Below are 12,818 nucleotides of genomic sequence, written 5' to 3' on the forward strand. Positions count from 1 at the left end.
CCCTGTTTAGTGGTACCTGTAGTATCAGCTAAATGTAACGCCTCCTTCATTGCCAAAATCATATAACGTGTGGCCCTACTGGAAAATACGGTTGATTCGTCACCGTCACCACTGGAGTCATCGCCTGTGTCTGGGTCTGTGTCGACCGACTGAGGCAAAGGGCGTTTCACAGCCCCTGACGGTGTTTGAGTCGCCTGGACAGGCACTAATTGATTGTCCGGCCGCCTCATGTCGTCAAACGACTGCTTTAGCGTGTTGACACTATCCCGTAGTTCCATAAATAAAGGCATCCATTCCGGTGTCGACTCCCTAGGGGGTGACATCCTCATATTTGGCAATTGCTCCGCCTCCACACCAATATCGTCCTCATACATGTCGACACACACGTACCGACACACAGCAGACACACAGGGAATGCTCCTAACGAAGACAGGACCCACTAGCCCTTTGGGGAGACAGAGGGAGAGTTTGCCAGCACACACCAAAAGCGCTATATATATATCAGGGATAGCCTTATAATAAGTGCTCCCTTATAGCTGCTTTGTTATATCAAATTATCGCCATAAATGTGCCCCCCCCTCTCTGTTTTACCCTGTTTCTGTAGTGCAGTGCAGGGGAGAGACTTGGGAGCCGTCCTGACCAGCGGAACTGTGAGAGGAAATGGCGCCGTGTGCTGAGGAGATAGGCCCCGCCCCTTTTCTGGCGGGCTCGTCTCCCGCTATTTAGAGAAATCAGGCAGGGGTTAAATATCTCCATATAGCCTCTAGGGCTATATGTGAGGTATTTTTAGCCTTTATAGGTAATCATTTTGCCTCCCAGGGCGCCCCCCTCCCAGCGCCCTGCACCCTCAGTGACTGCCGTGTGAAGTGTGCTGAGAGGAAAATGGCGCACAGCTGCAGTGCTGTGCGCTACCTTTTGAAGACTGCAGGAGTCTTCAGCCGCCGATTCTGGACCTCTTCTGTCTTCAGCATCTGCAAGGGGGCCGGCGGCGTGGCTCCGGTGACCATCCAGGCTGTACCCGTGATCGTCCCTCTGGAGCTTGATGTCCAGTAGCCAAGAAGCCAATCCATCCTGCACGCAGGTGAGTTGACTCCTTCTCCCCTCAGTCCCTCGCTGCAGTGATCCTGTTGCCAGCAGGAATCACTGTAAAATAAAAAACCTAGCTAAACTTTTTCTAAGCAGCTCTTTAGGAGAGCCACCTAGATTGCACCCTTCTCGGCCGGGCACAAAAATCTAACTGGAGTCTGGAGGAGGGTCATAGGGGGAGGAGCCAGTGCACACCACCTGATCTGGAAAAGCTTTACTTTTTGTGCCCTGTCTCCTGCGGAGCCGCTATTCCCCATGGTCCTTTCAGGAACCCCAGCATCCACTAGGACGATAGAGAAAATACCCCTTTTCTTGTAGTAGGAGAGGTAATTTAATTATCACCTGCTGGGAATACAGCTTGTGAATTTTTTTTTTTTTCCCATACTGCCTCCTTGTCGGAGGGAGACCTTGGTAAAGCAGACTTCAGGAGCCTGCGAAGGGGAAACGTCTCGACATTCCAATCTGTACCCCTGGGATACTACTTGTAGGATCCAGGGGTCCTGTACGGTCTCAGCGCCATGCTGAGAACTTGTCAGAAGCGGTGGAACGCTTCTGTTCCTGGGAATGGGCTGCCTGCTGCAGTCTTCTTCCCTTTCCTCTATCCCTGGGCAGATATGATCTTATAGGGACGAAAGGACTGAGGCTGAAAAGACGGTGTCTTTTTCTGCAGAGATGTGACTTAGGGTAAAAACGGTGGATTTTCCAGCAGTTGCCGTGGCCACCAGGTCCGATGGACCGACCCCAAATAACTCCTCTTCCTTTATACGGCAATACACCTTTGTGCCGTTTGGAATCTGCATCACCTGACCACTGTCGTGTCCATAACATCTTCTGGCAGATATGGACATCGCATTTACTCTTGATGCCAGAGTGCAAATATCCCTCTGTGCATCTCGCATATATAGAAATGCATCCTTTAAATGCTCTATAGTCAATAAAATACTGTCCCTGTCAAGGGTATCAATATTTTTAGTCAGGGAATCCGACCAAGCCACCCCAGCTCTGCACATCCAGGCTGAGGCGATCGCTGGTCGCAGTATAACACCAGTATGTGTGTATATACTTTTTATGATATTTTCCAGCCTCCTGTCAGCTGGTCCTTGAGGACGGCCCTATCTATAGACGGTACCGCCACTTGTTTTGATAAGCGTGTGAGCGCCTTAGCCACCCTAAGGGGTGTTTCCCAACGCGCCCTAACTTCTGGCGGGAAAGGGTATACCGCCCCTAATTTTCTATCGGGGGGAACCCACGCATCATCACACACTTTATTTAATTTATCTGATTCAGGAAAAACTACGGTAGTTTTTTCACATCCCACATAATACCCTCTTTTGTGGTACTTGTAGTATCAGAAATATGTAACACCTCCTTCATTGCCTTTAACGTGTGGCCCTAATAAGGAATACGTTTGTTTATTCACCGTCGACACTGGATTCAGTGTCCCTGTCTGTGTCGACCGACTAAAGTAAACGGGCGTTTTAAAACCCCTGACGGTGTTTTTGAGACGTCTGGACCGGTACTAATTGTTTGTCGGCCGTCTCATGTCGTCAACCGACCTTGCAGCGTGTTGACATTATCACGTAATTCCCTAAATAAGCCATCCATTCCGGTGTCGACTCCCTAGAGCAGGGATGGGGAACCTTCGGCCCTCCAGCTGTTGTTGAACTACACATCCCAGCATGCCTTGCAACAGTTTTAGTATGGCCAAATAGCAAAACTGTAGCAATGCATGCTGGTATGTGTAGTTCAACAACAACTGGAGGGCCGAAGGTTCCCCATCCCTGCCCTAGAGAGTGACATCACCATTACAGGCAATTGCTCCGCCTCCTCACCAACATCGTCCTCATACATGTCGACACACACGTACCGACACACAGCACACACACAGGGAATGCTCTGATAGAGGACAGGACCCACTAGCCCTTTGGAGAGACAGAGGGAGAGTTTGCCAGCACACACCAAAAACGCTATAATTATATAGGGACAACCTTATATAAGTGTTTTCCCTTATAGCATCTTTATTATATATTTCTAACGCCAAATTAGTGCCCCCCCTCTCTGTTTTAACCCTGTTTCTGTAGTGCAGTGCAGGGGAGAGCCTGGGAGCCTTCCCTCCAGCCTTTCTGTGAGGGAAAATGGCGCTGTGTGCTGAGGAGATAGGCCCCGCCCCTTTTTCGGCGGCCTCGTCTCCCGCTCTTAACGGATTCTGGCAGGGGTTAAATATCTCCATATAGCCTCCGGAGGCTATATGTGAGGTATTTTTAGCCAAAATAGGTTTTCATTTGCCTCCCAGGGCGCCCCCCTCCCAGCGCCCTGCACCCTCAGTGACTGCCGTGTGAAGTGTGCTGAGAGGAAAATGGCGCACAGCTGCAGTGCTGTGCGCTACCTTTAGAAGACTGAGGAGTCTTCTGCCGCCGATTCTGGACCTCTTCTTACTTCAGCATCTGCAAGGGGGCCGGCGGCAAGGCTCCGGTGACCATCCAGGCTGTACCTGTGATCGTCCCTCTGGAGCTGATGTCCAGTAGCCAAGAAGCCAATCCAACCTGCACGCAGGTGAGTTCACTTCTTCTCCCCTAAGTCCCTCGTTGCAGTGATCCTGTTGCCAGCAGGACTCACTGTAAAATAAAAAACCTAAGCTAAACTTTTCTAAGCAGCTCTTTAGGAGAGCCACCTAGATTGCACCCTTCTCGGCCGGGCACAAAAATCTAACTGAGGCTTGGAGGAGGGTCATAGGGGGAGGAGCCAGTACACACCACCTGATCGTAAAGCTTTACTTTTTGTGCCCTGTCTCCTGCGGAGCCGCTATTCCCCATGGTCCTTTCAGGAACCCCAGCATCCACTAGGACGATAGAGAAATTACATTTCATCCAACTGATCTACCCCCTAGGACTGGCATTCATTTTAACACCCCCAGCTGTCAAACCATAGAATTGCAAAGTTATCCGCTGTGGAAAAGTCCTGAAGAAATATTCAAGTCACAAGCAAACAGAACATCACATTCTGTACCTGGTTTAGTTCCACTTCTTCCATGACCGGATTCATTTGCCTCTTCTACCACGGTCAGGTCCTGCTCTTTTACAGGAGAGATATTTACATCTGCCAGTGCCAGTCCTCTGCTCTTTCTGAACGCTCTGTGTCTGTTCTCCTTCTGCGTTATAGATTTACGTCGGGCAACTTTTGCTCTTATGTGGTCTATGCTGGAGTTCTTTTTATAAAGGCCGGCATACTGAGATTGGATATCCATGTTTCTGCGCTCACTAGGGGCGAAACGTAGCTAAGAAAGAATTGAACTCATTTTTTAATATATCAGAACAACCATTCACAAAGAAAAACAGACTATACCACCTTGCAAGTTAAAATAAGAATTTACTTACCGATAATTCTATTTCTCGTAGTCCGTAGTGGATGCTGAGGACTCCGTCAGGACCATGGGGAATAGCGGCTCCGCAGGAGACAGGGCACAAAAGTAAAAGCTTTAGGATCAGGTGGTGTGCACTGGCTCCTCCCCCTATGACCCTCCTCCAAGCCTCAGTTAGGATACTGTGCCCGGACGAGCGTACACAATAAGGAAGGATTTTGAATCCCGGGTAAGACTCATACCAGCCACACCAATCACACCGTACAACCTGTGATCTGAACCCAGTTAACAGCATGATAACAGCGGAGCCTCTGAAAAGATGGCTCACAACAATAATAACCCGATTTTTGTAACAATAACTATGTACAAGTATTGCAGACAATCCGCACTTGGGATGGGCGCCCAGCATCCACTACGGACTACGAGAAATAGAATTATCGGTAAGTAAATTCTTATTTTCTCTGACGTCCTAAGTGGATGCTGGGGACTCCGTCAGGACCATGGGGATTATACCAAAGCTCCCAAACGGGCGGGAGAGTGCGGATGACTCTGCAGCACCGAGTGAGAGAACTCCAGGTCCTCCTCAGCCAGGGTGTGCCCCTGACCAAGTAGCAGCTCGGCAAAGTTGTAAAGCCGAGACCCCTCGGGCAGCCGCCCAAGATGAGCCCACCTTCCTTGTGGAATGGGCATTTACATATTTTGGCTGTGGCAGGCCTGCCACAGAATGTGCAAGCTGAATTGTACTACACATCCAACTAGCAATCGTCTGCTTAGAAGCAAGAGCACCCAGTTTGTTGGGTGCATACAGGATAACAGCAAGTCAGTTTTCCTGACTCCAGCCGTCCTGGAAACCTATATTTTCAGGGCCCTGACAACATCTAGCAACTTGGAGTCCTCCAAGTCCCTAGTAGCCGCAGGTACCACAATAAGCTGGTTCAGGTGAAACGCTGACACCACCTTAGGGAGAACTGGGGACGAGTCCGCAGCTCTGCCCTGTCCGAATGGACAATCAGATATGGGCTTTTGTGAGACAAAGCCGCCAATTCTGACACTCGTCTGGCCGAGGCCAGGGCCAACATCATGGTCACTTTCCATGTGAGATATTTCAAATCCACAGATTTGAGCGGTTTAAACCAATGTGATTTGAGGAATCCCAGAACTACGTTGAGATCCCACAGTGCCACTGGAGGCACAAAAGGGGGTTGTATATGCAGTACTCCCTTGACAAACTTCTGGACTTCAGGAACTGAAGCCAATTCTTTCTGGAAGAAAATCGACAGGGCCGAAATTTGAACCTTAATGGACCCCAATTTGAGGCCCATAGACACTCCTGTTTGCAGGAAATGCAGGAATCGACCGAGTTGAAATTTCTTCGTGGGGCCTTCCTGGCCTCACACCACGCAACATATTTTCGCCACATGTGGTGATAATGTTGTGCGGTCACCTCCTTCCTGGCTTTGACCAGGGTAGGAATGACCTCTTCCGGAATGCCTTTTTCCCTTAGGATCCGGCGTTCAACCGCCATGCCGTCAAACGCAGCCGCGGTAAGTCTTGGAACAGACATGGTACTTGCTGAAGCAAGTCCCTTCTTAGCGGCAGAGGCCATGAGTCCTCTGTGAGCATCTCTTGAAGTTCCGGGTACCAAGTCCTTCTTGGCCAATCCGGAGCCACGAGTATAGTTCTTACTCCTCTACGTCTTATAATTCTCAGTACCTTAGGTATGAGAAGCAGAGGAGGGAACACATACACCGACTGGTACACCCACGGTGTTACCAGAACGTCCACAGCTATTGCCTGAGGGTCTCTTGACCTGGCGCAATACCTGTCCAGTTTTTTGTTCAGGCGGGACGCCATCATGTCCACCTTTGGTCTTTCCCAACGGTTCACAATCATGTGGAAGACTTCCCGATGAAGTCCCCACTCTCCCGGGTGGAGGTCGTGCTGAGGAAGTCTGCTTCCCAGTTGTCCACTCCCGGAATGAACACTGCTGACAGTGCTATCACATGATTTTCCGCCCAGCGAAGAATCCTTGCAGTTTCTGCCATTGCCCTCCTGCTTCTTGTGCCGCCCTGTCTGTTTACGTGGGCGACTGCCGTGATGTTGTCCCACTGGATCAATACCGGCTGACCTTGAAGCAGAGGTCTTGCTAAGCTTAGAGCATTGTAAATTGCTCTTAGCTCCAGTACATTTATGTGGAGAGAAGTCTCCAGACTTGATCACACTCCCTGGAAATTTTTTCCTTGTGTGACTGCTCCCCAGCCTTTCAGGCTGGCATCCGTGGTCACCAGGACCCAGTCCTGAATGCCGAATCTGTGGCCCTTTAGTAGATGAGCACTCTGCAGCCACCACAGAAGAGACACCCTTGTCCTTGGAGACAGGGTTATCCGCTGATGCATCTGAAGATGCGATCCGGACCATTTTTCCAGCAGATCCCACTGAAAAGTTCTTGCGTGAAATCTGCCGAATGGAATCGCTTCGTAAGAAGCCACCATTTTTCCCAGGACCCTTGTGCAATGATGCACTGACACTTTTCCTGGTTTTAGGAGGTTCCTGACTAGCTCGGATAACTCCCTGGCTTTCTCCTCCGGGAGAAACACCTTTTTCTGGACTGTGTCCAGAATCATCCCTAGGAACAGCAGACGTGTCGTCGGAGACAGCTGCGATTTTGGAATATTTAGAATCCACCCGTGCTGTCGTAGAACTACTTGAGATAGTGCTACTCCGACCTCCAACTGTTCTCTGGACCTTGCCCTTATCAGGAGATCGTCCAAGTAAGGGATAATTAAGACGCCTTTTCTTTGAAGAAGAATCATCATTTCGGCCATTACCTTGGTAAAGACCCGGGGTGCCGTGGACAATCCAAACGGCAGCGTCTGAAACTGATAGTGACAGTTTTGTACCACGAACCTGAGGTACCCTTGGTGAGAAGGGCAAATTGGGACATGGAGGTAAGCATCCTTGATGTCCAGGGACACCATATAGTCCCCTTCTTCCTGGTTCGCTATCACTGCTCTGAGTGACTCCATCTTGATTTGAACCTTTGTATGTAAGTGTTCAAATATTTCAGATTTAGAATAGGTCTCACCGAGCCGTCTGGCTTCAGTACCACAATATAGTGTGGAATAATACCCCTTTCCTTGTTGTAGGAGGGGTACTTTGATTATCACCTGCTGGGAATACAGCTTGTGAATTGTTTCCAATACTGCCTCCCTGTCGGAGGGAGACGTTGGTAAAGCAGACTTCAGGAACCTGCGAGGGGGAGACGTCTCGAATTTCCAATCTGTACCCCTGGGATACTACTTGTAGGATCCAGGGGTCCACTTGCGAGTGAGCCCACTGCGCACTGAAACTCTTGAGACGACCCCCCACCGCACCTGAGTCCTGTACGGCCCCAGCGTCATGCTGAGGACTTGGCAAAAGCGGTGGAGGGCTTCTGTTCCTGGGAATGGGCTGCCTGCTGCAGTCTTCTTCCCTTTCCTCTATCCCTGGGCAGATATGACTGGCCTTTTGCCTGTTTGCCCTTATGGGGACGAAAGGACTGAGGCTGAAAAGACGGTGTCTTTTTCTGCCGAGATGTGACTTGGGGTAAAAAAGGTGGATTTTCCAGCTGTTGCCGTGGCCACCAGGTCCGATAGACCGACCCCAAATAACTCCTCCCCTTTATACGGCAATACTTCCATGTGCCGTTTGGAATCTGCATCACCTGACCACTGTCGTGTCCATAAACATCTTCTGGCAGATATGGACATCGCACTTACTCTTGATGCCAGAGTGCAAATATCCCTCTGTGCATCTCCCATATATAGAAATGCATCCTTTAAATGCTCTATAGTCAATAAAATACTGTCCCTGTCAAGGGTATCAATATTTTCAGTCAGGGAATCCAACCAAGCCACCCCAGCGCTGCACATCCAGGCTGAGGCGATCGCTGGTCGCAGTATAACACCAGTATGTGTGTATATACTTTTTAGGATATTTTCCAGCCTCCTATCAGCTGGCTCCTTGAGGGCGGCCGTATCTGGAGACGGTAACGCCACTTGTTTTGATAAGCGTGTGAGCGCCTTATCCACCCTAAGGGGTGTTTCCCAACGCGCCCTAACTTCTGGCGGGAAAGGGTATAACGCCAATAATTTTCTATCGGGGGAAACCCACGCATCATCACACACTTCATTTAATTTATCTGATTCAGGAAAAACTACAGGTAGTTTTTTCACACCCCACATAATACCCTCTTTTGTGGTACTTGTAGTATCAGAAATATGTAACACCTCCTTCATTGCCCTTAACATGTAACGTGTGGCCCAAATGGAAAATACGTTTGTTTCTTCACCGTCGACACTGGAGTCAGTGTCCGTGTCGACCGACTGAGGTAAATGGGCATTTTAAAGCCCCTGACGGTGTTTGAGACGCCTGGACAGGTACTAATTGGTTTGCCGGCCGTCTCATGTCGTCAACCGACCTTGCAGCGTGTTGACATTATCACGTAATTCCCTAAATAAGCCATCCATTCCGGTGTCGACTCCCTAGAGAGTGACATCACCATTACAGGCAATTGCTCCGCCTCCTCACCAACATCGTCCTCATACATGTCGACACACACGTACCGACACACAGCACACACACAGGGAATGCTCTGATAGAGGACAGGACCCCACTAGCCCTTTGGGGAGACAGAGGGAGAGTTTGCCAGCACACACCAAAACGCTATATTATACAGGTACAACCTTATACAAGTGTTTTCCCTTATAGCATCTTAATATATAATAATATCGCCAAATAAGTGCCCCCCCTCTCTGTTTTAACCCTGTTTCTGTAGTGCAGGGGAGAGCCTGGGAGCCTTCCTAGCAGCGGAGCTGTGTAGGAAAATGGCGCTGTGTGCTGAGGAAAATAGGCCCCGCCCCCTTTTCGGCGGGCTTCTTCTCCCGTTTTTCTGACAACCTGGCAGGGGTTAAATACATCAATATAGCCCCAGGGGCTATATGTGATGTATTTTTAGCCAGCATAGGTACTTTCATTGCTGCCCAGGGCGCCCCCCCAAGCGCCCTGCACCCTCAGTGACCGTTGGTGTGAAGTGTGCTGAGAGCAATGGCGCACAGCTGCAGTGCTGTGCGCTACCTCATGAAGACTGAGAAGTCTTCAGCCGCCGATTTCTGGACCTCTTCTCTCTTCAGCATCTGCAAGGGGGTCGGCGGCGCGGCTCCGGTGACCCATCCAGGCTGTACCTGTGATCGTCCCTCTGGAGCTAGTGTCCAGTAGCCTAAGAAGCCAATCCATCCTGCACGCAGGTGAGTTCACTTCTTCTCCCCTAAGTCCCTCGTTGCAGTGAGCCTGTTGCCAGCAGGACTCACTGAAAATAAAAAACCTAACAAAACTTTTACTCTAAGCAGCTCTTTAGGAGAGCCACCTAGATTGCACCCTTCTCGGCCGGGCACAAAAACCTAACTGAGGCTTGGAGGAGGGTCATAGGGGGAGGAGCCAGTGCACACCACCTGATCCTAAAGCTTTTACTTTTGTGCCCTGTCTCCTGCGGAGCCGCTATTCCCCATGGTCCTGACGGAGTCCCCAGCATCCACTTAGGACGTCAGAGAAATATAGGTATTAGATACAGTATATAACTAGCAATGCAAAACCCACTAATATATATCTCTGCAGACAACAGGAGCATTCAGTTTTTCCGATAGTGTATAATCTATACTGTTTTACAAGTATTGGTGAATCTAATAGCAAAGTCAAAAGTGACCACAGGATTTAAAAGCACCACCCATAACCTCGCTTTATACAAGCATAGTCATTCTAGTTATGCTATACATAGGAAAAACAAAACATGGAGCCAACGCTGTAGTAGCAAATCACCTACTGAGATGTAATTTTGACAGAATGTAGTTGTACAAGTCGTTCAGCGTATCAGACAACCATTAGTGTAACACGGCTATTGGTATAATGGTCTGTGCATACTGTGAATTGTACGGGGAATAGAAGTCACGCAGAGTTCCATTCCATAGAAGAGAACAAAGTCTGCAGGTCAGGAGCTCGGGAGGGGGTGCCCCGTCATAACTTACTGCAGAGGGAGGGGGGTGCCCCATCATAACTTACTGCAGGAGGGAGGGGGGGGGGGGGGGTGCCCCGTCATAACATACTGCAGAGGGAGGGAGGGGGTGCCCAGTCATAACATACTGCAGGAGGGGGGGGGGGGGGCGCCCCGTCATAACACATGCCTCAACATGATCCTCTCCAAGAGGGACAGAATGCTCTGCTGCTGGACTTCCCACTTCATTTATGATTGCTCTCACCTGTGGTGAAACACGTTTCTTATACATTAACCTGGTCAACACAGGTGCCGGCAATAATACATTAAGAGAAAAGTCCAGGAGCAGAGCATTGTGTCCCTCCTGAAGAGGATCATGTTAGGAGGTATAACATACTGCAGAGGGAGGGAGGGAGAGGGTGCCCCGTCATAACATACTGCAGAGGGAGAGAGGGGGTGCCCCGTCATAACATACTGCAGAGGGAGGGAGGGGGTGCCCCGTCATAACATACTGCAGAGGGAGGGAGGGGGTGCCCCGTCATAACATACTGCAACGGGAGAGGGGGTGCCCCGTCATAACATACTGCAACGGGAGAGGGGGTGCCCCGTCATAACATACTGCAACGGGAGAGGGGGTGCCCCGTCATAACATACTGCAACGGGAGAGGGGGTGCCCCGTCATAACATACTGCAACGGGAGAGGGGGTGCCCCGTCATAACATACTGCAACGGGAGAGGGGGTGCCCCGTCATAACATACTGCAACGGGAGAGGGGGTGCCCCGTCATAACATACTGCAACGGGAGAGGGGGTGCCCCGTCATAACATACTGCAACGGGAGAGGGGGTGCCCCGTCATAACATACTGCAACGGGAGAGGGGGTGCCCCGTCATAACATACTGCAACGGAAGAGGGGGTGCCCCGTCATAACTTACAGCAACGGGAGAGGGGGTGACTTGTCATAACATACAGCAATGGGAGAGGGAGGGTTCCCCATCATAACTTACTGCAGAGGTAGTGGGGGTGCCAGGTCTTAACTTACTGCAGAGGTGAGGGGGGGGGGGGGGCACATCATAACTTACTACAGTGGGGACATCGTAGTTTAGTGCATGGGGGGCCCCCAGGCATCATAACTTACTACGGGGGTTGCGCCGTGTGATGTTTGGTGGTCACTGGGATGTTCTCTCAGTGATCACCATGCAGCATGAACTCCCTTTTAATAAACACGTGTTCCTAATGATCACAACTAATAAGTGCACAACACACACAATAGTAGCATAGCATCACTTCCACCCAGCTACACTCCAATGTTACTGCCAATGCTCACATCGTCAGCGGCAGCGCCAGAGGGGTGTGTAGGGGCAGACCGCATACCTTTATCTATGCACCCGGGAAGTAGGAGCAGATCCGTCACAGATTGTAGAAATAAAACGCAGCAGCCGCACCAACAGCCTCCACCTGACGCTCCCGCACTCTATCAAATTCAAACCAGCGGAAACAAACCGCTGAGCTCCGGTCCTCTGATTGGCTCAGTCACTCCACCAATTGGCGGCTGCTGAGCAGCTGAGCGTCATGACGGCTGCGGGGGCTGCAGACGCTCCCAAGTAATGGCATTGGGCAGGGTTGAGTATATTTTCTCTTCGCCATAAGGACCTGGTCCTTATGATGAAGAGAAATTATCTTAATCTATGCAAAGCAGTCTACTTTACCTTCGTGATAAGGACCTTTTTGCCACCTAGTGGTCAGGTCCTGCATATGAAAGTAAATCAACCACATCTACTGAAACTTGGCTATTTTCCCTTCGTGTAAAGGATCTTATTAGTTATTAGCCATCTCATGGTTATGTCCTTACGACGAAGAGAAACTAGTCAGATATTCCAAAAAACAGCTATTTTCTCTTCGCCATAAGGACATTATGGTCACATTCTTATCCGAAAGGACCTTATTAGCCCTCTCATGGTTATGTCCTTACGACGAAGAGAAACTAGCCAGATCATCCGAAAAACAGCTATTTTCTCTTCGCCAAAAGGACATTATGGTCAGGTCCTTAGCAGAAAGGAATTTCTTAGTCCTCTGATGGTCATGTCCTTACGGCGAAGAGAAACTAGCCAGATTAATTAAAATAATGCTATTCTCTCTTCGCCATAAGGACCTCTTTGCTACTAATACCCCTTTTAGACATGCTCTTAATTCCCGGGGTTTTGCACATGAACGCGCATCCATCAACCCGGGAATTTGGTATGTCTGAAAGGCACCGACCCAGGAACGTGATCCAGGTCGCCAACCCTGCAATTAACCAGGGTTTTTCCCGGGACTCAAGTCCCGGGAAGACAACCCAGTTTAGGTCTGA

At 49.9% G+C, this 12,818-nt stretch overlaps 1 protein-coding gene across 2 annotated transcripts in view; it reads right to left on the reverse strand.

Annotated features, from left to right (window-relative positions):
- The window catches only part of DLGAP5 (DLG associated protein 5), a 52,056-nt gene extending 40,007 nt beyond the window's left edge, over positions 1 to 12,049 (reverse strand). For both annotated transcript variants that reach the window (XM_063947950.1, XM_063947949.1), the window contains exons 1-2: positions 11,843 to 12,049; positions 4,093 to 4,360 (exon numbers count right to left, since the gene is read on the reverse strand). In XM_063947950.1, coding sequence (XP_063804020.1) covers positions 4,093 to 4,330 — 238 coding nt within the window. In that variant the 5' untranslated portion in view covers positions 4,331 to 4,360; positions 11,843 to 12,049. The remainder of the gene's footprint in view (positions 1 to 4,092; positions 4,361 to 11,842) is intronic.
- Positions 12,050 to 12,818: the final 769 nt, after the last annotated feature.

Source organism: Pseudophryne corroboree, chromosome 12 (genome assembly GCF_028390025.1).
Source record: "Pseudophryne corroboree isolate aPseCor3 chromosome 12, aPseCor3.hap2, whole genome shotgun sequence".
Lineage (NCBI taxonomy): Eukaryota > Metazoa > Chordata > Amphibia > Anura > Myobatrachidae > Pseudophryne > Pseudophryne corroboree.